Source organism: Salmo trutta, chromosome 3 (assembly GCF_901001165.1).
Source record: "Salmo trutta chromosome 3, fSalTru1.1, whole genome shotgun sequence".
Classification (NCBI taxonomy): Eukaryota; Metazoa; Chordata; class Actinopteri; order Salmoniformes; family Salmonidae; genus Salmo; species Salmo trutta.
In genome coordinates this window covers 11,567,672-11,590,079 of record NC_042959.1, presented here as the reverse complement: position 1 = coordinate 11,590,079, position 22,408 = coordinate 11,567,672, and the positions used below count along the sequence as shown (strand labels likewise).

Genomic DNA, 22,408 nt, shown 5'->3' with positions numbered 1-22,408 from the left:
AGAAAACGTATCGCTGCCTGCAGCGTTGGTGGGGGAAGGTTAGGGGAAGGTTAGGAGAAAACGTATCGCTGCCTGCAGCGTTGGTGGGGGAAGGTTAGGGGAAAACGTATCGCTGCCTGCAGTATCCCTATTAGTTGGTTTATAAAAACCAGTTGCACAACTTTGAAATAATAGCTACATAATAGCTTACTTTGTGTCATTTTACACTATGGATTAATTTGAAATGAAAAGCGGATTAAGACTGACACTTACATCTGTTGTTGGTGTCCATCCCGGTGGAAGTAATGGATGAGAGAGAGGTGGTTTCCTGGTGAAGTAATGGATGAGAGAGAGGTGGTTTCCTGGTGAAGTAATGGATGAGAGAGAGGTGGTTTCCTGGTGAAGTAATGGATGAGAGAGAGGTGGTTTCCCGGGCTCACCCAGAGAGTGTGACAGAGAGCAGCCCCATGTGAGACTGCACTGACAGCTACACTTGATACATAGCAGGCTCCTTTTCTCTCTCTGTCTCTATCGGTCTCTCTCTCTCTCTCTCTGCCTCTCTCTCTCTGCCTTTCTCGCTCTCTCTGCCTCTCCCGCTCTCTCTCTCTGCCTCTCTCGCTCTCTCTCTCTGCCTCTCTCGCTCCCTCTCTCTGCCTCTCTCGCTCTCTCACTCTCTGCCTCTCTGCCTCTCTCTCTCTCTCTCTCTCTCTCTCTGCCTCTCTCAATGAAGTTACAGAGAAACGAACAGCCCGCTCTTTGCAGGGTCCTAAAGCTAGTACGCTCAAAGGGCAGTATGGCAATAACCCTTCCTACCTACCTCTAACTGCAAAAAGGTCTGAGTCTTGGTGGCACAGATGGTTGTGGGTTCACCCCATGATGCAGAAGTACAACATACATACACACACACATATTCATTGATTGATTGATCGAATGACAGTCACATACACATGAAAACAGCATTTTATTGGAATAAATCAAACATGATGTAACTGTAAATACCTATGAAAAGGAGATAGTTACAGTATGTTTTGTAGTTTCAAAATAAAACAAAGTAAACAATTGATAAAATAAGACCAGGACTAAGAGGATTGTGTCCCTGTATTGAACATGTTTTCAGCCCAGGAGTAGGATTAATACGGGTCAAGGAAACCAACCCTCCATATATTGTGTTATGCATGTTTATCTGCAACCTATGTATTGTGACTGGATATGTCTTCATAACTGCAAACAACTGTAGTCTATAACTGTATGTCAACCTGATGTAGAATCAAGCTGCAGACTTCTCATTTCATGTCTGCAATACAAACTGTATTTAATGTTTGTTAATGCAATGATCCAAGATGAATACGTATTCATAATTCAACTAAAGACTGACATTATCCCTGTGTGTAAGCAATACTGTTTTCTCTATCACAACGCTACAGCAGCTACGTCTATCATGTGCTTGTTTTCCTGACAGTGAATACATCGTCTTTAGCCTATCGTTGTGTGAATAATTATCATATCTGGTGGACAAAAAGCCTTCTTTTATAGTGTACATATTCACAATGTGACTGGTTTTCATTCTCAGAAAAATCATTTCATGATGTCATTGGAATACAGGTATGATGTCATTAAAAGATAGGTATGATGTCATTAAAAGATAGGTATGATGTCATTAAAAGATAGGTATGATGTCATTAAAAGATAGGTATGATGTCATTAAAAGATAGGTATGATGTCATTAAAAGATAGGTATGATGTCATTAAAAGATAGGTATGATGTCATTAAAAGATAGGTATGATGTCATTAAAAGATAGGTATGATGTCATTAAAAGATAGGTATGATGTCATTAAAAGATAGGTATGCTGCCAGCATCCCTGTAAACCACAAGATACAAGTAGTAAAGTGGAAGGAGAAATGATCATCAATAAGCATCCATTTAAAAAACAAAAGCATTGTATGTTCATTCATTCATTCTGATAAAGTGGTGTAAATGATATCTACATTCTAGTCACTTAGTTTGCTGGTGCTGCACACTCGTAATGTATAAAATAATCCACAATAGTAAGGCAAAGCCAAAAGTCTCTTGACCTTCGTGTCTCTCCCTCTGTCTCTCTCTCTTTTGACCCTGGGATGGGGAGGGTTTAGTTCAGTCTGTGGCAGTGAGATTACACATTCCCCCTCTCTGTCTGTCTGCCTGTATGTCTGTCTGTCTGCTGCAACTCTCTCATTCTGATGTAAGACCTCTCTCTCTCCATCACTCTCTATCTCTGTTGTCATTAACAGTCTCTCTCTCCATCGCTCTCTATCTCTGTTGTCTTTAACAGTCTCTCTCTCTCCATCGCTCTCTATCTCTGTTGTCATTAACAGTCTCTCTCTCTCCATCGCTCTCTATCTCTGTTGTCATTAACAGTCTCTCTCCATCGCTCTCTATCTCTGTTGTCATTAATAGTCTCTCTCTCTCTTTATTTAGAACAGTTTCTCTCTCTCAATGTTTTCTAATTTTCTCTTTCTCTCCATGGTTAGAAGAGTCTGGCCTGTTTCTTCATTTCGTTTCTCTTCCAGAGAGCCAGCCGGTCAAACTCTGCCACGGTCATCCCAAAGACCTGGAGGAACTCCTCGGGACTCAGATGACGCTGGAAGACAGAGAAACAAAGGGAGACACTGTATTATGACTCATGTAGACTATGTGGATACTGTCTGGATTAATGACCTTTAACTAGAAGCAAGGATAGGAGGCAGCATTGAACAGATGATTTAATGAAATATCAACCACCAAACCAAGCCAGGTCAGAAGCTCACCTCTAGTCTGGCTCTGTCTACGTCTTTAGGCAGTCTGTGTCTCCCCCTGGTGGTCACAATCAGTACTTCATATGGGTAAACCTGCGACAGACAGGTCAGATAGAGACAGGTCAGATAGAGGTAGAAGATATATGTAGTTAACAGGGTTGGGGTTAAATCAGGATGTATACTTCAATTCCAATTCCGATTCTGATAATCCTTGAAATTTCATGTTACTTCCTGAATTGATTGAAGTGAAATGGAATTGACCCCAAACCACATATCTCAGGTGAACAGCTTCAGCAGCTGTCTCAATCATAAAACAGCTGTTTCCTTTGTAATCAAAGCATAGAACCCATTGTATGGAACATAGCAGAGGTGTTCTATAGAATGAGATGATTATTGGCAGTCCTTCCATTTCCATTTTTCTCTCAGGAAGTCTCTCCTACCCTATCCTCATATGGACAGGAAACAGAATTTTCCTGATGCTTCATTTGTGACACAATGTTCAATCAAAGGTCAACAACCCTCTATTGGGAGGGCTGAAATAAATGTCCAGTGACCTCTTGACCCGGAAGCTCTTTGTTCTGTCAGCCCATGTCCTGTTAGAACTCTTTGAGAAAGCATTCTTCCTTCCTCTCTCCCTTGAAGAAATTCCTAATCTGACATAGCTGGGTGAAAGCTATGTGACAGAACAATTTCTTCAAGTTATTCATTTGTGTTAGATCAATGATTACTTCAAGGAAGGGAGGGTGTATTTTGAAAGTATTCCAACAGGGCCCAGGTCCTGACTGTGGAAGCTGGCCTGTGACCTATGACCCCTTTGACTAGGGCAGACCAGGGCAGGATGCCATGACTCTACTGCTGCCCTCTGGTAGGGTCATTGAGCCAGGAGTGAGAGAGAGCAGCTATACTGGCCTATAGTGTCCTAGTGCCTTGCATGAACAAACCCCAGTCTTTGTGATCCAGTAGGAATTGTCTTTCTTCCCACCAGTGGTTCATTACACACCACTTGGACAACACAGTCTAACATCGTGCTGGTTATTGTAGAATACTGCTTGACAGTCCACTCCACTTTCCAACCAACTTTCAGACCCTTACCTTGTATTCTGTAGGAGAGAAAAATAGAAAAAATACCTGATTACAATCATGCAATAAGGAAATCCCACAATGTTCTAAATGTATTGAGACCTGAACCCAGGGTGGTTATACAGCCCTCCTACCTCTGGTTCCCCAGTTGACTTCACTGCTGCTGTCATACTGTTGGTAGTAGTCTGGGGCTGCACTCTGGGGCTGCAGGGATACACAGAGACCTGTTAGTGATGCTACAGCTGTGCTTGTCAAGTAAACCTTCATGACAACTAGGAGGTAAGCTTGAATTACAGCCTTCTATGTAAAGAATGTTTGGTCGCTGCCTCCAAGAAATAGGTCTTTCTGTCAAAATATATATTAATCTCAAGAGATGTGATCATAACTGTATAGATAAAGGATATGATAGTGTTGATATTTACCCTGTTGACACCATTCCGCCTGTATCCTGGTAGAGAGGCTGACTTGTACGAGTCTGGAACACAGGAAAGCAGTCAATCAATACAATATATTTATAAAGATCTTTTTACATAAGTTGTCACAATTGCTTTACAGTTGGGGGTCATATATACATGTAAATATATCAGAGTAAATCAGGAAAGAGATGCACGACCAACTGAATGTGCCTTCATGTCTCTCTCATCAATGCACAGCAGAGGGCGATGTTTACAAACATATATTTAATATAAGCTGGTACAGTATGTTATGTATGTAATACTGTTTTACTGTTGTACTCACCACTGTCTAAACTGTAATGGGATCGAGGAGCTGAGGGAGAGAAACCAAAGAAAACAGGATTAGTGAGATTAGAATAGAGAGACAGAGAGAGAGAGAAAGAGAGAGAGAACCTCCTGAAAGATTTGACATTTAGAGGACTTTCACCACAGAGTTTCTAAACCCAGAGATGCAACATCATGAGACTTCCAGGAACGCTTGTGAAGCAGACCAATCAAACCAGGGGTTTGGGGTTTGAGAAGTCAATGAGAGAAGTGAAAAACTCTTCCTTAGCTGTTCATTTTCTCTATTTATAGGCACAACCTAGATCAGAGCCAATGTCTTCACTAGTTGAACATGTTATTACTCCAACCTCGTGAAAGTGACAAACTGACATCTTTTCATTTTTGTATCTTTATATCGAAGGAGGGTCTTTGATTTGATGGCCTGCACATGCGCAGTTCAGCGCGAGGTGAACGTTAGACTCGATGACGTGTTTCTGCGCATGAGCTTAGCTAGCCAATGTCGCCATGACATCGCCTACAAGCGTGATCGGGGATTTCTATTGGAGAAGCAGTTTCTGCCTATCTTCATACTGTACTGTCTTTGGTTTCAAACAAACAGAGCAGAGCATGCTGGGTACCCATGATGCACTGAGATAAATACTGCACATCAAAGCAGCAATGAGGCATGGAAAGACTGGATGAGATGAGTAGAGAAGGGATGGGGGAGGAGAGGAGGGAGGAGAGGAGGAGGAGCGGGGGGGAGAAGGAGAGGAGGAGGAGCAGAGGGGAGAAGGAGAGGAGGAGGAGCAGAGGGGAGAAGGAGAAGAGGAGGAGGAGGAGCAGAGGGGAGAAGGAGAGGAGGAGGAGCAGAGGGGAGAAGGAGAGGAGGAGGAGGAGGGGGGAGAAGGAGAGGAGGAGGAGCAGGGGGAGAAGGAGAGGAGGAGGAGCAGGAGGAGAAGGAGGAGCAGGGGGGAGAAGGAGAGGAGGAGGAGGAAGAGCAGGAGAGGAGGAGGAACAGGGGGGAGAAGGAGAGGAGGAGGAGCAGGGGGAGAAGGAGAGGAGGAGGAGCAGGGGGAGAAGGAGAGGAGGAGGAGCATTCGGGGAGTAGGAGAGGAGGAGGAGCAGGGGGGTGAAGGAGAGGAGGAGGAGCAGGGGGAGAAGGAGAAGAGGAGGAACAGGGGGAGAAGGGGAGGAGGAGGAGCAGGAGGAGAAGGAGAGAAGGAGGGGCAGGGGGGAGAAGGAGAGGAGGAGGAGCAGGGGGAGAAGGAGAGGAGGAGGAGCAGGGGGAGAAGGAGAGGAGGAGGAGGAGGAGCAGGGGGAGAAGGAGGAGCAGGGGGGAGAAGGAGAGGAGGAGGAGCAGGGGGAGAAGGAGAAGAGGAGGAGCAGGGGGGAGAAGTAGAGGAGGAGGATTAGGGGGGAGAAGGAGAGGAGGAGGAGCAGGGGGAGAAGGAGAGAAGGAGGAGCAGGGGGAGAAGGAGAGGAGGAGGAGCAGGGGGGAGAAGGAGAGGAGGAGGAGCAGGGGGAGAAGGAGAGGAGGAGGATTAGGGGGGAGAAGGAGAGGAGGAGGAGCAGGGGGAGAAGGAGAGAAGGAGAGGAGGAGGAGCAGGGGGAGAAGGAGAGGAGGAGGATTAGGGGGGAGAAGGAGAGGAGGAGGAGCAGGGGGGAGAAGGAGAGTGTTAGATGAAGAGGAAAACAAACAAAGTGAAGATGATTCAATACAACACAGTCACAACATAGCCACAACACTTTCACAAACAACACACACTTACAGCCATTGACAGTGTTGTTGTAGCCGGTACTGTTGTAGCTGGTAGTGGTGAGAGCCTCCTTGCTGCCGCTGCGGGAATTCCGAGCGCTGCCCCAAGGGTCGTTGTCATAGCAACCAGATCTAGCTTTCATCTCCTCCTTTAGGATCATCCTCCCTATACCACTCTGGATCTGAGAGAGAGAGAGAGAGACCGGGGGTAGAGAGAGGGGAGATGGAGGGAGAGATGGGGGAGAGAGAGGGGGCATAGAGAGAACGAGAAAGAGAGAGAGACAGAGAGACCGGGGGTAGAGAGAGGGGAGATGGAGGGAGAGATGGGGGAGAGAGAGGGGGCATAGAGAGAACGAGAAAGAGAGAGAGAAAGTAGAAGAGAATAAATACAAATATTATTCCACAAATCTTCCATAAATTTGTAGGCAGAGTAAATATGGAATAATTACAGAGGGAGAGAGAAGGTGGGAGTGGAGGTGGGGGAGAGGGAGAGAGGGAGAGAGAGAGAGAGAGAGAGATAGAAGGAGAGAGAGAGTCTCACTCTTTGAAGACTGCTGTGACTCCAGTTCTCTTCATCTCCTCCTGTAGAGTACCTTCTCCTAGGAGCACGGAGAGCTGAGGAAAGAGATGGATTGACAGAATGATAGATATATAGAGAGAGATCCTTAGAAATGCCTTAGTCTTTTAAGACAGATATATTCACTGATGGTAACATAACAAACGTATGTAGACTTCTGATGTGTAGGGTCTAGGGTCCAGGGTGTAGGGTTTAGGTTGTAGGGTATATCTTTAGGGGAGCTGGGATAGGGGTAGGAGTCAGACTGTGACTGTGTGTAGGGTTCTGGAGAGTAGGGTGTAGGGTGTAGGTTATACCTTTAGGGGGGCTGGGATAGGGGTAGGAGTCAGACTGTGACTGTGTGTAGAGTTCTGGAGAGTAGGGTGTAGGGTGTAGGGTCTAGGGTGTAGGGTCTAGGGCGTAGGGTGTAGGTTATACCTTTAGGGGGGCTGGGATAGGGGTAGGAGTCAGACTGTGACTGTGTGTAGGGTTCTGGAGAGTAGGGTGTAGGGTGTAGGTTATACCTTTAGGGGAGCTGGGATAGGGGTAGGAGTCAGACTGTGACTGTGTGTAGGGTTCTGGAGAGTAGGGTGTAGGGTGTAGGGTCTAGGGTGTAGGGTCTAGGGCGTAGGGTGTAGGTTATACCTTTAGGGGAGCTGGGATAGGGGTAGGAGTCAGACTGTGACTGTGTGTAGGGTTCTGGAGAGTAGGGTGTAGGGTGTAGGTTATACCTTTAGGGGGGCTGGGATAGGGGTAGGAGTCAGACTGTGACTGTGTGTAGAGTTCTGGAGAGTAGGGTCCAGGGTGTAGGGTGTAGGGTGTAGGGTATATCTTTAGGGGAGCTGGGATAGGGGTAGGAGTCAGACTGTGACTGTGTGTAGGGTTCTGGAGAGTAGGGTGTAGGGTCTAGGGTCTAGGGTGTAGGGTCTAGGGAGTAGGGTGTAGGTTATACCTTTAGGGGAGCTGGGATAGGGGTAGGAGTCAGACTGTGACTGTGTGTAGGGTTCTGGAGAGTAGGGTGTAGGGTGTAGGTTATACCTTTAGGGGAGCTGGGATAGGGGTAGGAGTCAGACTGTGACTGTGTGTAGGGTTCTGGAGAGTAGGGTGTAGGGTGTAGGTTATACCTTTAGGGGAGCTGGGATAGGGGTAGGAGTCAGACTGTGACTGTGTGTAGGGTTCTGGAGAGTAGGGTGTAGGGTGTAGGTTATACCTTTAGGGGAGCTGGGATAGGGGTAGGAGTCAGACTGTGACTGTGTGTAGGGTTCTGGAGAGTAGGGTGTAGGGTGTAGGTTATACCTTTAGGGGAGCTGGGATAGGGGTAGGAGTCAGACTGTGACTGTGTGTAGAGTTCTGGAGAGTAGGGTGTAGGGTGTAGGTTATACCTTTAGGGGAGCTGGGATAGGGGTAGGAGTCAGACTGTGACTGTGTGTAGGGTTCTGGAGAGTAGGGTTGTAGGGTGTAGGTTATACCTTTAGGGGAGCTGGGATAGGGGTAGGAGTCAGACTGTGACTGTGTGTAGAGTTCTGGAGAGTAGGGTGTAGGGTGTAGGTTATACCTTTAGGGGAGCTGGGATAGGGGTAGGAGTCAGACTGTGACTGTGTGTAGAGTTCTGGAGAGTAGGGTGTAGGGTGTAGGTTATACCTTTAGGGGAGCTGGGATAGGGGTAGGAGTCAGACTGTGACTGTGTGTAGGGTTCTGGAGAGTAGGGTGTAGGGTGTAGGTTATACCTTTAGGGGAGCTGGGATAGGGGTAGGAGTCAGACTGTGACTGTGTGTAGGGTTCTGGAGAGTAGGGTGTAGGGTGTAGGTTATACCTTTAGGGGAGCTGGGATAGGGGTAGGAGTCAGACTGTGACTGTGTGTAGGGTTCTGGAGAGTAGGGTGTAGGGTGTAGGTTATACCTTTAGGGGAGCTGGGATAGGGGTAGGAGTCAGACTGTGACTGTGTGTAGGGTTCTGGAGAGTAGGGTGTAGGGTGTAGGGTCTAGGGTGTAGGGTCTAGGGCGTAGGGTGTAGGTTATACCTTTAGGGGAGCTGGGATAGGGGTAGGAGTCAGACTGTGACTGTGTGTAGAGTTCTGGAGAGTAGGTAGACAGTCTGGAGGATGTGATTAGATCTTCGCTGGTCCTGCTTTTGGTGGCTGGGAGATTGTCTGTGGAGAGATGAGTGGACTGTTAACACAATAACACAGCTTAGAGTTAGGCTGCATATCAAATAAGATCCCGATCCCTATATAGTGGTCCCTATGGGCCCTAGTCAAAGATAGTGCACTATATAGAGTAGGGTATCATTTAAGACATAGTTAACGTTACACAGCGATCCATCAGTGACCCCAAGGTCATACACAGGAAGATACTGTACTGGGAAAGAGAGTACAGGAAGTGTAATTCTACATTCTTAGTTTCAGTCTCAGTCCAAAGACTGATCTCAGAAAGAAAGACAGCTGGTACAGACAGACAGGTAAAATAGATAGTCAGCTGGTACAGACAGGTGAGATAGGTAGTCAGCTGGTACAGACAGGTGAAATAGATAGTTGGCTAGTACTGACAGAAAGGTGAGATAGATAGTCAGCTGGTACAGACAGGTAAAAGAGATAGTCAGCTGGTACTGACAGAAAGGTGAGATAGGTAGTTAACTGGTACAGACAGGTGAGATAGGTAGTCAGCTGGTACAGACAGGTGAAATACATAGTCAGCTGGTACAGACAGGTAAAAGAGATAGTCAGCTGGTACAGACAGAAAGGTGAGATAGGTAGTCAGCTGGTACAGACAGGTGAGATAGGTAGTCAGCTGGTACAGACAGGTAAAATAGATAGTTGGCTAGTACTGACAGAAAGGTGAGATAGATAGTCAGCTGGTACAGACAGGTAAAAGAGATAGTCAGCTGGTACTGACAGAAAGGTGAGATAGGTAGTTAACTGGTACAGACAGGTGAGATAGGTAGTCAGCTGGTACAGACAGGTGAGATAGGAAGTCAGCTGGTCCATACAGGTGAGATAGGTAGTCAGCTGGTACAGACAGGTGAGATAGGTAGTCAGCTTGTACAGACAGGTGAGATAGGTAGTCAGCTGGTACATACAGAAAGGTGAGATAGGTAGTCAGCTGGTACAGACAGGTGAGATAGATAGTCAGCTGGTACATACAGGTGAGATAGATAGTCAGCTGGTACAGACAGGTTATATAAATAGTCAGCTGGTACAGACAGATGAGATAGATAGTCAGCTGGTACAGACAGGTAAAATAGATAGTCAGCTGGTACAGACAGACAGGTGAGATAGATAGTCAGCTGGTACAGACAGGTTATATAAATAGTCAGCTGGTACAGACAGGTGAGATAGGAAGTCAGCTGGTACAGACAGGTGAGATAGGAAGTTAGCAGGTACATACAGACAGGTTAGATAGATAGTCAGCTGGTGCTGACAGGTGAGATAGGTAGTCAGCTGGTATATACAGGTGAGATAGATAGTCAGCTGGTACAGACAGGTGAGATAGGAAGTCAGCAGGTACATACAGACAGGTTAGATAGATAGTCAGCTGGTACATACAGGTGAGATAGGTAGTCAGCTGGTACATACAGACAGGTGAGATAGGTAGTCAGCTGGTACAGACAGGTGAGATAGGTAGTCAGCTGGTGCATACAGGTGAGATAGTTAGTCAGCTGGTACAGAAAGGTGAGATAGGTAGTCAGCTGGTACAGAAAGGTGAGATAGGTAGTCAGCTGGTACAGACAGGTGAGATAGGTAGTCAGCTGGTACATACAGGTGAGATAGGTAGTCAACTGGTACAGAAAGGTGAGATAGGTAGTCAGCTGGTACAGAAAGGTGAGATAGGTAGTCAGCTGGTACAGACAGGTGAGATAGGTAGTCAGCTGGTACATACAGGTGAGATAGGTAGTCAGCTGGTACATACAGGTGAGATAGGTAGTCAGCTGGTACATACAGAAAGATGAGATAGGTAGTCAGCTGGTACAGACAGGTGAGATAGGTAGTCAGCTGGTACATACAGGTGAGATAGGTAGTCAGCTGGTACAGACAGGTGAGATAGGTAGTCTGCTGGTACATACAGAAAGGTGAGATAGGTAGTCAGCTGGTACAGACAGGTGAGATAGATAGTCAGCTGGTACAGACAGGTGAGATAGGTAGTCAGCTGGTACAGACAGGTGAGATAGGTAGTCAGCTGGTACAGACAGGTAAAATAGATAGTCAGCTGGTACTGACAGGTAAAATAGGTAGTCAGCTGGTACAGACAGGTGAGATAGATAGTCAGCTGGTTCAGACAGACAGGTGTTTACACACGGGGAGTGTGTAAACAGGGAGTGATTGACTCTTACTCACACAGACAGACACTAAACCCACTTGTACAGCTTAGACAGAGGAGTTATTTACACAGTGAGTCTTTAGCTAGACAGTAAGATGGAAGCTTCCCACAATAGATAACGACTTCTTGTAGAAATGGATGATCAGAGTTTATAGACTGGGTGGACATGGAGACAGAAGATAGCAAGACAGACAGGTTGATGGAAATCAGACCGGTTGAGGGACCAATAGACAGGAAAATAGAAAGACAGGCAGACAGACAAACAGAAAGGCAGACAGACAGAGAGGAGGGAGGTACTTACAGAGGTGAGTTAGTTCATCAGGGAAAAGTGAAGCAGAGTGAAGGAAGGAAGTGAATTAACGTGATCAGAAACGATGAAAGGAAGAAGGGATCGGAAGAAAAGAGAGATATTACTGGCATCCCAAGAGGAACATGTTTGTGTGACGGTGTTTGTTACCAACATGGAAGATAACAGAACACAGAGATACAACACTACCAATAAACACTCCAAATCAAATCAAAATCTATTGGTCACATACACATGGTTAGCAGATGTTATTGCCAGTGTAGCGAAATGCTTTAAGTCAACCCTACAACACCACGAGTCCTAATCACTATTTATTTATCTAACCTATATCCACAAGTGAGTCATTATTCATAGTATCTCTTCCATGTAGGTATCAAAAGACTTATGAGTACATAACAGGCCTGTGGTCTATGGATAAACCCATGTCTCATCTAGTGGCCAACACATGTTCTCTATTGAACAGAATCACAGAACAATATGAGGGATCAATATCACTAGAGTGTACTGAATCTCTCTCTCTCTCTCACACACACACACACACACACACACACACACACACACACATACACACACACACACACACACACACACACACACACACACACACACACACTCTCTCTCTCTCTCGGAGTGTGTCCTCTTTCCATGTGACCTGACTAAGAACAACTCCTGACCCTCATTCATAACACACCATAACCACACGCCTGTGATGCACTGTTCTATAATACCTTTATAGCACGATAACACTCACACCACAGTAACACACACCACAGTAACACACACACACACACACCACAGTAACACACACACACACACACCACAGTAACACACACACACCACAGTAACTAGTGGTTTGGTTTATTTCTACACTAGATGAGTGAAGCTGGGTCCCACTGTGGCCTGAACTAACCCTTCATCTACGACTGTGGTCTCTAAAGAGAGCTGAACTAACCCTTCATCTACCACTGTGGTCTCTAAAGAGACCTGAACTAACCCTTCATCTACGACTGTGGTCTCTAAAGAGAGCTGAACTAACCCTTCATCTACCACTGTGGTCTCTAAAGAGACCTGAACTAACCCTTCATCTACGACTGTGGTCTCTAAAGAGAGCTGAACTAACCCTTCATCTACCACTGTGGTCTCTAAAGAGACCTGAACTAACCCTTCATCTACCACTGTGGTCTCTAAAGAGACCTGAACTAACCCTTCATCTACCACTGTGGTCTCTTAAAAGACCTGAACTAACCCTTCATCTACCACTGTGGTCTCTTAAAAGACCTGAACTAACCCTTCATCTACCACTGTGGTCTCTAAAGAGACCTGAACTAACCCTTCATCTACCACTGTGGTCTCTAAAGAGACCTGAACTAACCCTTCATCTACCACTGTGGTCTCTAAAGAGACCTGAACTAACCCTTCATCTACCACTGTGGTCTCTAAAGAGACCTGAACTAACCCTTCATCTACCACTGTGGTCTCTAAAGAGACCTGAACTAACCCTTCATCTACCACTGTGGTCTCTAAAGAGACCTGAACTAACCCTTCATCTACCACTGTGGTCTCTTAAGAGACCTGAACTAACCCTTCATCTACCACTGTGGTCTCTAAAGAGACCTGAACTAACCCTTCATCTACCACTGTGGTCTCTAAAGAGACCTGAACTAACCCTTCATCTACCACTGTGGTCTCTAAAGAGACCTGAACTAACCCTACAAGCACAATACTAAGGGCTACTACACTGATTGGAAGACAGGCAGACTAAAGGGCGGGGCTAAACCCCTGTACCATAAACTATTGGCCATGGAAAACATCAATCAGTCACTGATAGGACAACAGTCAGGATAAGGCGGGGCTAAGCCACTGTACCCGTTCTCTTATAGATGGGAGGTTTGCTGTAGATGTTGGGTTCACCTGAGGCTGGAGAAAGAGAGGGAGGAGGGAGGCAGGGGAGAAAGAGAGAGAGAAGGGAGAAGAGTGATGTGAAACATGGAGGAGTGAGGGTGGAAGTGAAGGGTAGAAGGAGGTAAAGGGAAGAGCTATACCATACCATAGCGACCGTAGCTGATAACAAGAGAGTTTGAGGAAATATACAAATAGAGGAGGAGCAGAAGTAGAGAAGAGAAGATGGAAAGATGAGGAGATGATGAAGAGATGGAAAGATGAGGAGATGATGATGAGAAGATGGAAAGATGAGGAGATGATGATGAGAAGATGGAAAGATGAGGAGATGATGAAGAGAAGATGGAAAGATGAGGAGATGATGAAGAGATGGAAAGATGAGGAGATGAAGAGAAGATGGAAAGATGAGGAGATGAAGAGAAGATGGAAAGATGAGGAGATGATGAAAAGATGGAAAGATGAGGAGATGATGAAAAGATGGAAAGATGAGGAGATGATGAGAAGATGGAAAGATGAGGAGATGATGAGAAGATGGAAAGATGAGGAGATGATGAGAAGATGGAAAGATGAGGAGATGAAGAAAAGATGGAAAGATGAGGAGATGATGAGAAGATGGAAAGATGAGGAGATGATGAGAAGATGGAAAGATGAGGAGATGATGAGAAGATGGAAAGATGAGGAGATGAAGAGAAGATGGAAAGATGAGGAGATGAAGAGAAGATGGAAAGATGAGGAGATGAAGAAAAGGTCGTGTCCCAAATGGCACCCTATTCCAAATATATTGCACTTCCATAGAGAATAGGGGGCCATTGGGGCACAATTGAAGTGTGGTCCTACCTGGTACATGGAAATGCTTGGGGGCGTGGTATGTGGTAGGAGTACTAGGCCGCTCCTCCAGCGAGCCGTAATAGGGTGAGCTCCTGCCACTCTCAGAGCCTGCAGCCAGCACTAGCCAATCACAGCAAAGGAAACATGAGCATGAAGAAAAAGCTTTGTCCTGCCATCCAGTCCCTCCCAACCAATCAGAACCAAAGGAAAAGGTGATCAACAGTGGCTGCCAGCTTATCACTTGAGCCAATCAGGTGCAGAATGCATTTCAACAGAATTGAGGAAAGGCATACTGGACCATCTGAGCACAGGAAGCTAGAAGGAACGGTACAAGCCTCCTTCCCCTGCTGGTCACTGCTTTTAAATGCATTAACTGTCACATGGTGGAAGATACAGTGCCTTCGGAAAGTATTCAGACCCATTAACCTTTTGCACATTTTGTTAAGTTACAGCCTTATTCTAAAATGGATTTAATAAAAAATAAATCCTCAGCAATCTACACACAATACCCCATACTGACAAAGCGAAAACAGATTTTTAGAAATGTTTGCAAATCTATAAAAAATAAAAACAGAAATACTTATTTACATGGGTATTCAGACCCTTTGCTATGAGACTCGAAATTCAGCTCAGGTGCATCCTTTTTCCATTGATCATCCTTGAGATGTTTCTAAAACTTGATCGGAGTCTGGGGAGAAGGTTCCCCTTCCAACAGGACAACGACCCTAAGCACACAGCCAAGACAACGCAGGAATGGCTTCGGGACAAGTCTTACAATGTCCTTGAGTGGCCCAGCCAGACCTCGGACTTGAACCCGATCTAACATCTCTGGAGAGACCTGAAAATAGCTGTGCAGCAACGCTCCCCATCCAACCTGACTGAGCTTGAGAGTATCTGCAGAGAAGAATGGGGGAAACTCCCCAAATACAGGTGTGCCAAGCTTGTAGCGTCATACCCAAGAAGACTCGATGCTGTAATCGCTGCCAAAGGTGCTTCAACAAAGTACTGGGTAGAGGGTCTGAATACTTATGTAAATGTAATATTTCATTTTTTTATATATTTATATATTTGCAAACATTTCTAAAAAACTGTTTTTGCTTTGTCAATATGGGGTATTGTGTGTAGATTGATGAGGGAAAAAAAACAATTGAATATATTTTAGAATAAGGCTGTAACGAAACAAAATGTGGGAAAAGTCAAGGGGTCTGAATACTTTCTGAAGGCACTGCATATCCATTGCTTTTACTGCCAGTGGCCAGAAAGGGAAGGAGATTGAAAGAAAGAGGAGGAATGTATTTGTATAACACTTTTAGAAAGAGATTTTTTCCAGAGTGCTCAACAGCAACCTGATGTTAGACCTTCCTGCTCTTGAATGTTTTGTTAAAAACACTACACCAATACAATTTGATGGATTGAAAGGTTGATTGATTGGTTGATTGGTGTGTGCGTGCGTGTGTGTGTGCGCATGTGTGTGACTCACCAGGGTGTCCATAGTGCTGCGGTGAGCGAGGCGTGATGGGAGACATGGCTTGGCGGCTGAAGGAGGGAGAGTCGTCCATGTAGGCAGGGCTGGAACACTGTCTCTGTCTCTTGTCTATATTGTAATACAGCTTCTAGAGGGAGAGGGGGGAGTTGAGAGAGTTGGGGAGAAAGAAAGAAAAAGAGGGACAGACAGAGTGATAGAGCAAGAGAGAAGGGTAAAGACAGATACAGAACTATCCACATATCCACAGACGACTGATCACAGAAATGATTCTTCATTCTGTTGGAAACAACAAGGTTACTAACCTGAGAATAGAGTCCCAGGTGACTGCAAAACAACAAGGTTACTAACCTGAGAATAGAGAGTCCCAGGTGACTGCAAAACAACAAGGTTACTAACCTGAGAATAGAGCCCCAGGTGACTGCAAAACAACAAGGTTACTAACCTGAGAATAGAGAATCCCAGGTGACTGCAAAACAACAAGGTTACTAACCTGAGAATAGAGTCCCAGGTGACTGCAAAACAACAAGGTTACTAACCTGAGAATAGAGAGTCCCAGGTGACTGCAAAACAACAAGGTTACTAACCTGAGAATAGAGTCCCAGGTGACTGCAAAACAACAAGGTTACTAACCTGAGAATAGAGAGTCCCAGGTGACTGCAAAACAACAAGGTTACTAACCTGAGAATAGAGAGTCCCAGGTGACTGCAAAACAACAAGGTTACTAACCTGAGAATAGAGTCCCAGGTGACTGCAAACAACAAGGTTACTAACCTGAGAATAGAGAGTCCCAGGTGACTGCAAAACAACAAGGTTACTAACCTGAGAATAGAGTCCCAGGTGACTGCAAAACAACAAGGTTACTAACCTGAGAATAGAGAGTCCCAGGTGACTGCAAAACAACAAGGTTACTAACCTGAGAATAGAGTCCCAGGTGACTGCAAAACAACAAGGTTACTAACCTGAGAATAGAGAGTCCCAGGTGACTGCAAAACAACAAGGTTACTAACCTGAGAATAGAGTCCCAGGTGACTGCAAAACAACAAGGTTACTAACCTGAGAATAGAGCCCCAGGTGACTGCAAAACAACAAGGTTACTAACCTGAGAATAGAGTCCCAGGTGACTGCAAAACAACAAGGTTACTAACCTGAGAATAGAGTCCCAGGTGACTGCAAAACAACAAGGTTACTAACCTGAGAATAGAGTCCCAGGTGACTGCAAAACAACAAGGTTACTAACCTGAGAATAGAGTCCCAGGTGACTGCAAACAACAAGGTTACTAACCTGAGAATAGAGTCCCAGGTGACTGCAAAACAACAAGGTTACTAACCTGAGAATAGAGAGTCCCAGGTGACTGCAAAACAACAAGGTTACTAACCTGAGAATAGAGAGTCCCAGGTGACTGCAAAACAACAAGGTTACTAACCTGAGAATAGAGAGTCCCAGGTGACTGCAAAACAACAAGGTTACTAACCTGAGAATAGAGCCCCAGGTGACTGCAAAACAACAAGGTTACTAACCTGAGAATAGAGAGTCCCAGGTGACTGCAAAACAACAAGGTTACTAACCTGAGAATAGAGTCCCAGGTGACTGCAAAACAACAAGGTTACTAACCTGAGAATAGAGAGTCCCAGGTGACTGCAAAACAACAAGGTTACTAACCTGAGAATAGAGAGTCCCAGGTGACTGCAAAACAACAAGGTTACTAACCTGAGAATAGAGAGTCCCAGGTGACTGCAAAACAACAAGGTTACTAACCTGAGAATAGAGTCCCAGGTGACTGCAAAACAACAAGGTTACTAACCTGAGAATAGAAAGTCCCAGGTGACTGCAAAACAACAAGGTTACTAACCTGAGAATAGAGAGTCCCAGGTGACTGCAAACAACAAGGTTACTAACCTGAGAATAGAAAGTCCCAGGTGACTGCAAAACAACAAGGTTACTAACCTGAGAATAGAGAGTCCCAGGTGACTGCAAAACAACAAGGTTACTAACCTGAGAATAGAGAGTCCCAGGTGACTGCAAAACAACAAGGTTACTAACCTGAGAATAGAGTCCCAGGTGACTGCAAAACAACAAGGTTACTAACCTGAGAATAGAGAATCCCAGGTGACTGCAAAACAACAACGTTACTAACCTGAGAATAGAGAGTCCCAGGTGACTGCAAAACAACAAGGTTACTAACCTGAGAATAGAGAATCCCAGGTGACTGCAAAACAACAAGGTTACTAACCTGAGAATAGAGAGTCCCAGGTGACTGCAAAACAACAAGGTTACTAACCTGAGAATAGAGAATCCCAGGTGACTGCAAAACAACAAGGTTACTAACCTGAGAATAGAGAGTCCCAGGTGACTGCAAAACAACAAGGTTACTAACCTGAGAATAGAGAGTCCCAGGTGACTGCAAAACAACAAGGTTACTAACCTGAGAATAGAGAATCCCAGGTGACTGCAAAACAACAAGGTTACTAACCTGAGAATAGAGAGTACCAGGTGACTGCAAAACAACAAGGTTACTAACCTGAGAATAGAGAGTCCCAGGTGACTGCAAAACAACAAGGTTACTAACCTGAGAATAGAGAGTCCCAGGTGACTGCAAAACAACAAGGTTACTAACCTGAGAATAGAGAGTCCCAGGTGACTGCAAAACAACAAGGTTACTAACCTGAGAATAGAGTCCCAGGTGACTGCAAAAACAACAAGGTTACTAACCTGAGAATAGAGAGTCCCAGGTGACTGCAAAACAACAAGGTTACTAACCTGAGAATAGAGTCCCAGGTGACTGCAAAACAACAAGGTTACTAACCTGAGAATAGAGAGTCCCAGGTGACTGCAAAACAACAAGGTTACTAACCTGAGAATAGAGAGTCCCAGGTGACTGCAAAACAACAAGGTTACTAACCTGAGAATAGAGAGTCCCAGGTGACTGCAAAACAAGGAAATAGATTCAGTTCAGTTATTCTACATTGACATCAATATTAAAAACATATTTATTTATCTTGTTGATCAACTGTCAGTGAATTTAGAGAAGACGTATAAGAAAATAACATAGGTGTATTTCCTGAAAGCTTCGTAGCACTTAGTACCTCTCCATAGCTGAAGGTCTCTATGTCATCTGAGGAGTATCTGGGGTAGGGCTGGTAGGATGATATGGTAGGATGATGCTGGGGCTGGTAGGATGATATGAGGTCAGGTGGCTGGACCTCGTATATGGCCTTGACCTTAGGCAGCGCAGCCAAGTCCTTATAGTCTAGTATCTCATTCTCCACCCTGGCCTGGGGTGGGACACAACAGGACACACACACACACACACACACACACACACACGAACAACATTTACGCATGCAAAACCAAAGACATGGATTGCGTGCTGCAGACTGTAAAGCATGCTGACAGTACAGCCATACACTGACACAACACATACAGTTAACATGTGACTACTGACTGCTGAATATATACTGGAGGATCTGACCACTCCCTGACATGACCTTCAGCTCCACAAAGCAATGGAGAGAGAGAGAGGGAGAGAGAGAGAGAGCTAACTCTGTGTTTTTCCCTCATCCATCACCCTGAGCAGATCATTGATTATGAGGCCAGAGCTCAGAAAACACACACACACACACACACACACACACACACACACACACACACACACACACACACACACACACACACACACACACACACACACACACACACACACACACACACACACACACACACACACACCTGCAGAAGATGCTCATGCATGGATGTGTGTGTGTGTCTCTACATGTGTTTATGTGGATGAATGTGTAAGCTAATGTTTCCAACAGCAGTAGTGAACTATACAGTACAGCTCAGCAAAGACTAGTAGTAGTCCAAACAGAGCACACACACACACACGCACACACAAACACACACACACAGGTTGTGTCCCAATATGACAGACAGACATAAGAAGAGGACCTAGCCAGCAGTGTAAGGTGAGGTCATGGGTCAGGGGTGAGTGGAGAATGAACCAGTGTCTCACATCTGTACTGGGCAGGGCGACAGTGACTATATCACAACTATCTCTCCTTCCTCCCAAAGTGTGCACCTGTTAACTTCTCTTCACTGATATAACATGGTCCATTCACACCTGCACTGTTGTGAACAGGGCACGACAGCACCTCTTCCCCCTCAGGAGGCTGAAAAGATTTGGCCTGAGCCCTAGGTTCCTCAAAAAGTTCTACAGCTGCACCATCGAGAGCATTTTGACTGGCTGTATCAGAGCTTGATATAGTAAATGCACCGCCCTCAACAGCAAAGCACTATAGAGGGTGGTGCGGACTGCCCAGTACATCACTGGGGCCGAGCTCCCTGGCATCCAGGACCTCTATACCAGGCAGAGTCAGAGGAAGACCTGAAAGATTGAGAAAGACTCCCAAGTCATAGACTATTCACTGTGCTACTGTCCGGCAAATGGTACCGGAGCATCGGCTATCAGACCAACAGGCTCTGAGAAATCATAAGACTGCTAAATAATGAATGAATGGTTACCCGGTCTATCTGCACTGACCCTATCTTGTACACACTATATATTCGGGGTGGCAGGTAATCTAGTGGTTAGAGCATTAGGCCAGAAACCAAAAGGTTGCTGGATCGAATCCCCGAGCTGACAAGGCAAACATCTGTTGTTCTGTCCATGAACAAGTTAACCCACTGTTCCCCAGTAGGCTGTCATTGTAAATAGAATTTGCTCTTAACTGACTTTCCTAGTTAAAAAAGGGTTACATATACACACAACACACGTTTAAACTAATCATTTTCTGATGCTACCCTGTTCTTCATTTTACTATTTTTATTATCCTGATGCCTAGTCACTTTACCCTGCCTTCATGTACATATCTACCTCAGATACCTTATTATTATGTATCCTGATGCCTAGTCACTTTACCCTGCCTTCATGTACATATCTACCTCAAATACCTTATTATTATCTATCCTGATACCTAGTCACTTTACCCTGCCTTCATGTACATATCTACCTCAAATACCTTATTATTATCTATCCTGATGTCTAGTCACTTTACCCTGCCTTCATGTACATATCTACCTCAGATACCTTATTATTATCTATCCTGATGCCTAGTCACTTCACCCTGCATGTACATATCTACCTCAAACACCTTATTATTATCTATCCTGATACCTAGTCACTTTACCCTGCCTTCATGTACATATCTACCTCAAATACCTTATTATTATCTATCCTGATGTCTAGTCACTTTACCCTGCCTTCATGTACATATCTACCTCAGATACCTTATTATTATCTATCCTGATGCCTAGTCACTTCACCCTGCATGTACATATCTACCTCAAATACCTTATTATTATCTATCCTGATACCTAGTCACTTTACCCTGCCTTCATGTACATATCTACCTCAAATACCTTATTATTATCTATCCTGATGTCTAGTCACTTTACCCTGCCTTCATGTACATATCTACCTCAAATACCTTATTATTATCTATCCTGATGTCTAGTCACTTTACCCTGCCTTCATGTACATATCTACCTCTAATACCTTATTATTATCTATCCTGATGTCTAGTCACTTTACCCTGCCTTCATGTACATATCTACCTCAAATACCTTATTATTATCTATCCTGATGCCTAGTCACTTCACCCTGCCTTCATGTACATATCTACCTCAAATACCTTATTATTATCTATCCTGATGTCTAGTCACTTTACCCTGCCTTCATGTACATATCTACCTCAAATACCTTATTATTATCTATCCTGATGCCTAGTCACTTTACCCTGCCTTCATGTACATATCTACCTCAAATACCTTATTATTATCTATCCTGATGCCTAGTCACTTTACCCTGCCTTCATGTACATATCTACCTCTAATACCTTATTATTATCTATCCTGATGCCTAGTCACTTTACCCTGCCTTCATGTACATATCTACCTCAAATACCTTATTATTATCTATCCTGATGTCTAGTCACTTTACCCTGCCTTCATGTACACATCTACCTCAGATACCTTATTATTATCTATCCTGATGTCTAGTCACTTTACCCTGCCTTCATGTACATATCTACCTGAAACACCTTATTATTATCTATCCTGATGCCTTGTCACTTTACACTGCCTTCATGTACATATCTACCTCAAATACCTCGTACCTCTGCACATTGATCTGGTACCGGTTCTCCCTGTATATAGCTCTACATTGATCTGGTACTGGTACTTCCTGTATATAGCTTCACATTGATCTGGTACTGGTACCCCCTGTATGTTGCTCTACATTGATCTTGTACTGGTATTCCCTGTATATAGCTCCACATTGATCTGGTACTGGTACTCCCTGTATATAACTCTACATTGATCTGGTACTGGTATTCCCTGTATATAGCTCCACATTGATCTGGTACTGGTACTCCCTGTATATAGCTCCACATTGATCTGGTACTGGTACTGCCTGTATAAAGCTCCACATTGATCTGGTACTAGTACTCCCTGTATAAAGCTCCACATTGATCTGGTACTAGTACTCCCTGTATATAGCTTCACATTGATCTGGTACTCCATGTATACAGCTCCACATTGATCTGCTACTCCCGGTATATAGCTCCACATTGATCTGGTACTGGTACTCCCTGTATATAGCTCCACATTGATCTGGTACTAGTACTCCCTGTATATAGCTACACATTGATCTGGTA

The 22,408-nt window shown here is 44.8% G+C and overlaps 1 protein-coding gene and 1 pseudogene across 1 annotated transcript in view; both read right to left on the bottom strand.

Annotated features, from left to right (window-relative positions):
• The window catches only part of LOC115168245 (actin filament-associated protein 1-like 1), a 42,648-nt pseudogene extending 42,089 nt beyond the window's left edge, over nt 1-559 (bottom strand).
• Nucleotides 560-2,431: 1,872 nt separating this feature from the next.
• LOC115164014 (actin-binding LIM protein 3) overlaps nt 2,432-22,408 on the bottom strand; it is an 81,373-nt gene continuing 61,396 nt past the window's right edge. The window contains exons 8-21 of the mRNA XM_029716164.1: nt 18,782-18,970; nt 18,598-18,621; nt 15,692-15,824; nt 14,221-14,331; nt 13,351-13,401; nt 8,885-9,013; nt 6,850-6,923; nt 6,322-6,490; nt 4,572-4,601; nt 4,256-4,308; nt 3,968-4,037; nt 3,846-3,853; nt 2,766-2,846; nt 2,432-2,599 (exon numbers count right to left, since the gene is read on the bottom strand). Of these exons, the coding sequence (XP_029572024.1) occupies nt 2,486-2,599; nt 2,766-2,846; nt 3,846-3,853; nt 3,968-4,037; nt 4,256-4,308; nt 4,572-4,601; nt 6,322-6,490; nt 6,850-6,923; nt 8,885-9,013; nt 13,351-13,401; nt 14,221-14,331; nt 15,692-15,824; nt 18,598-18,621; nt 18,782-18,970 (1,236 nt within the window). The 3' untranslated portion in view covers nt 2,432-2,485. The remainder of the gene's footprint in view (nt 2,600-2,765; nt 2,847-3,845; nt 3,854-3,967; nt 4,038-4,255; nt 4,309-4,571; nt 4,602-6,321; nt 6,491-6,849; nt 6,924-8,884; nt 9,014-13,350; nt 13,402-14,220; nt 14,332-15,691; nt 15,825-18,597; nt 18,622-18,781; nt 18,971-22,408) is intronic.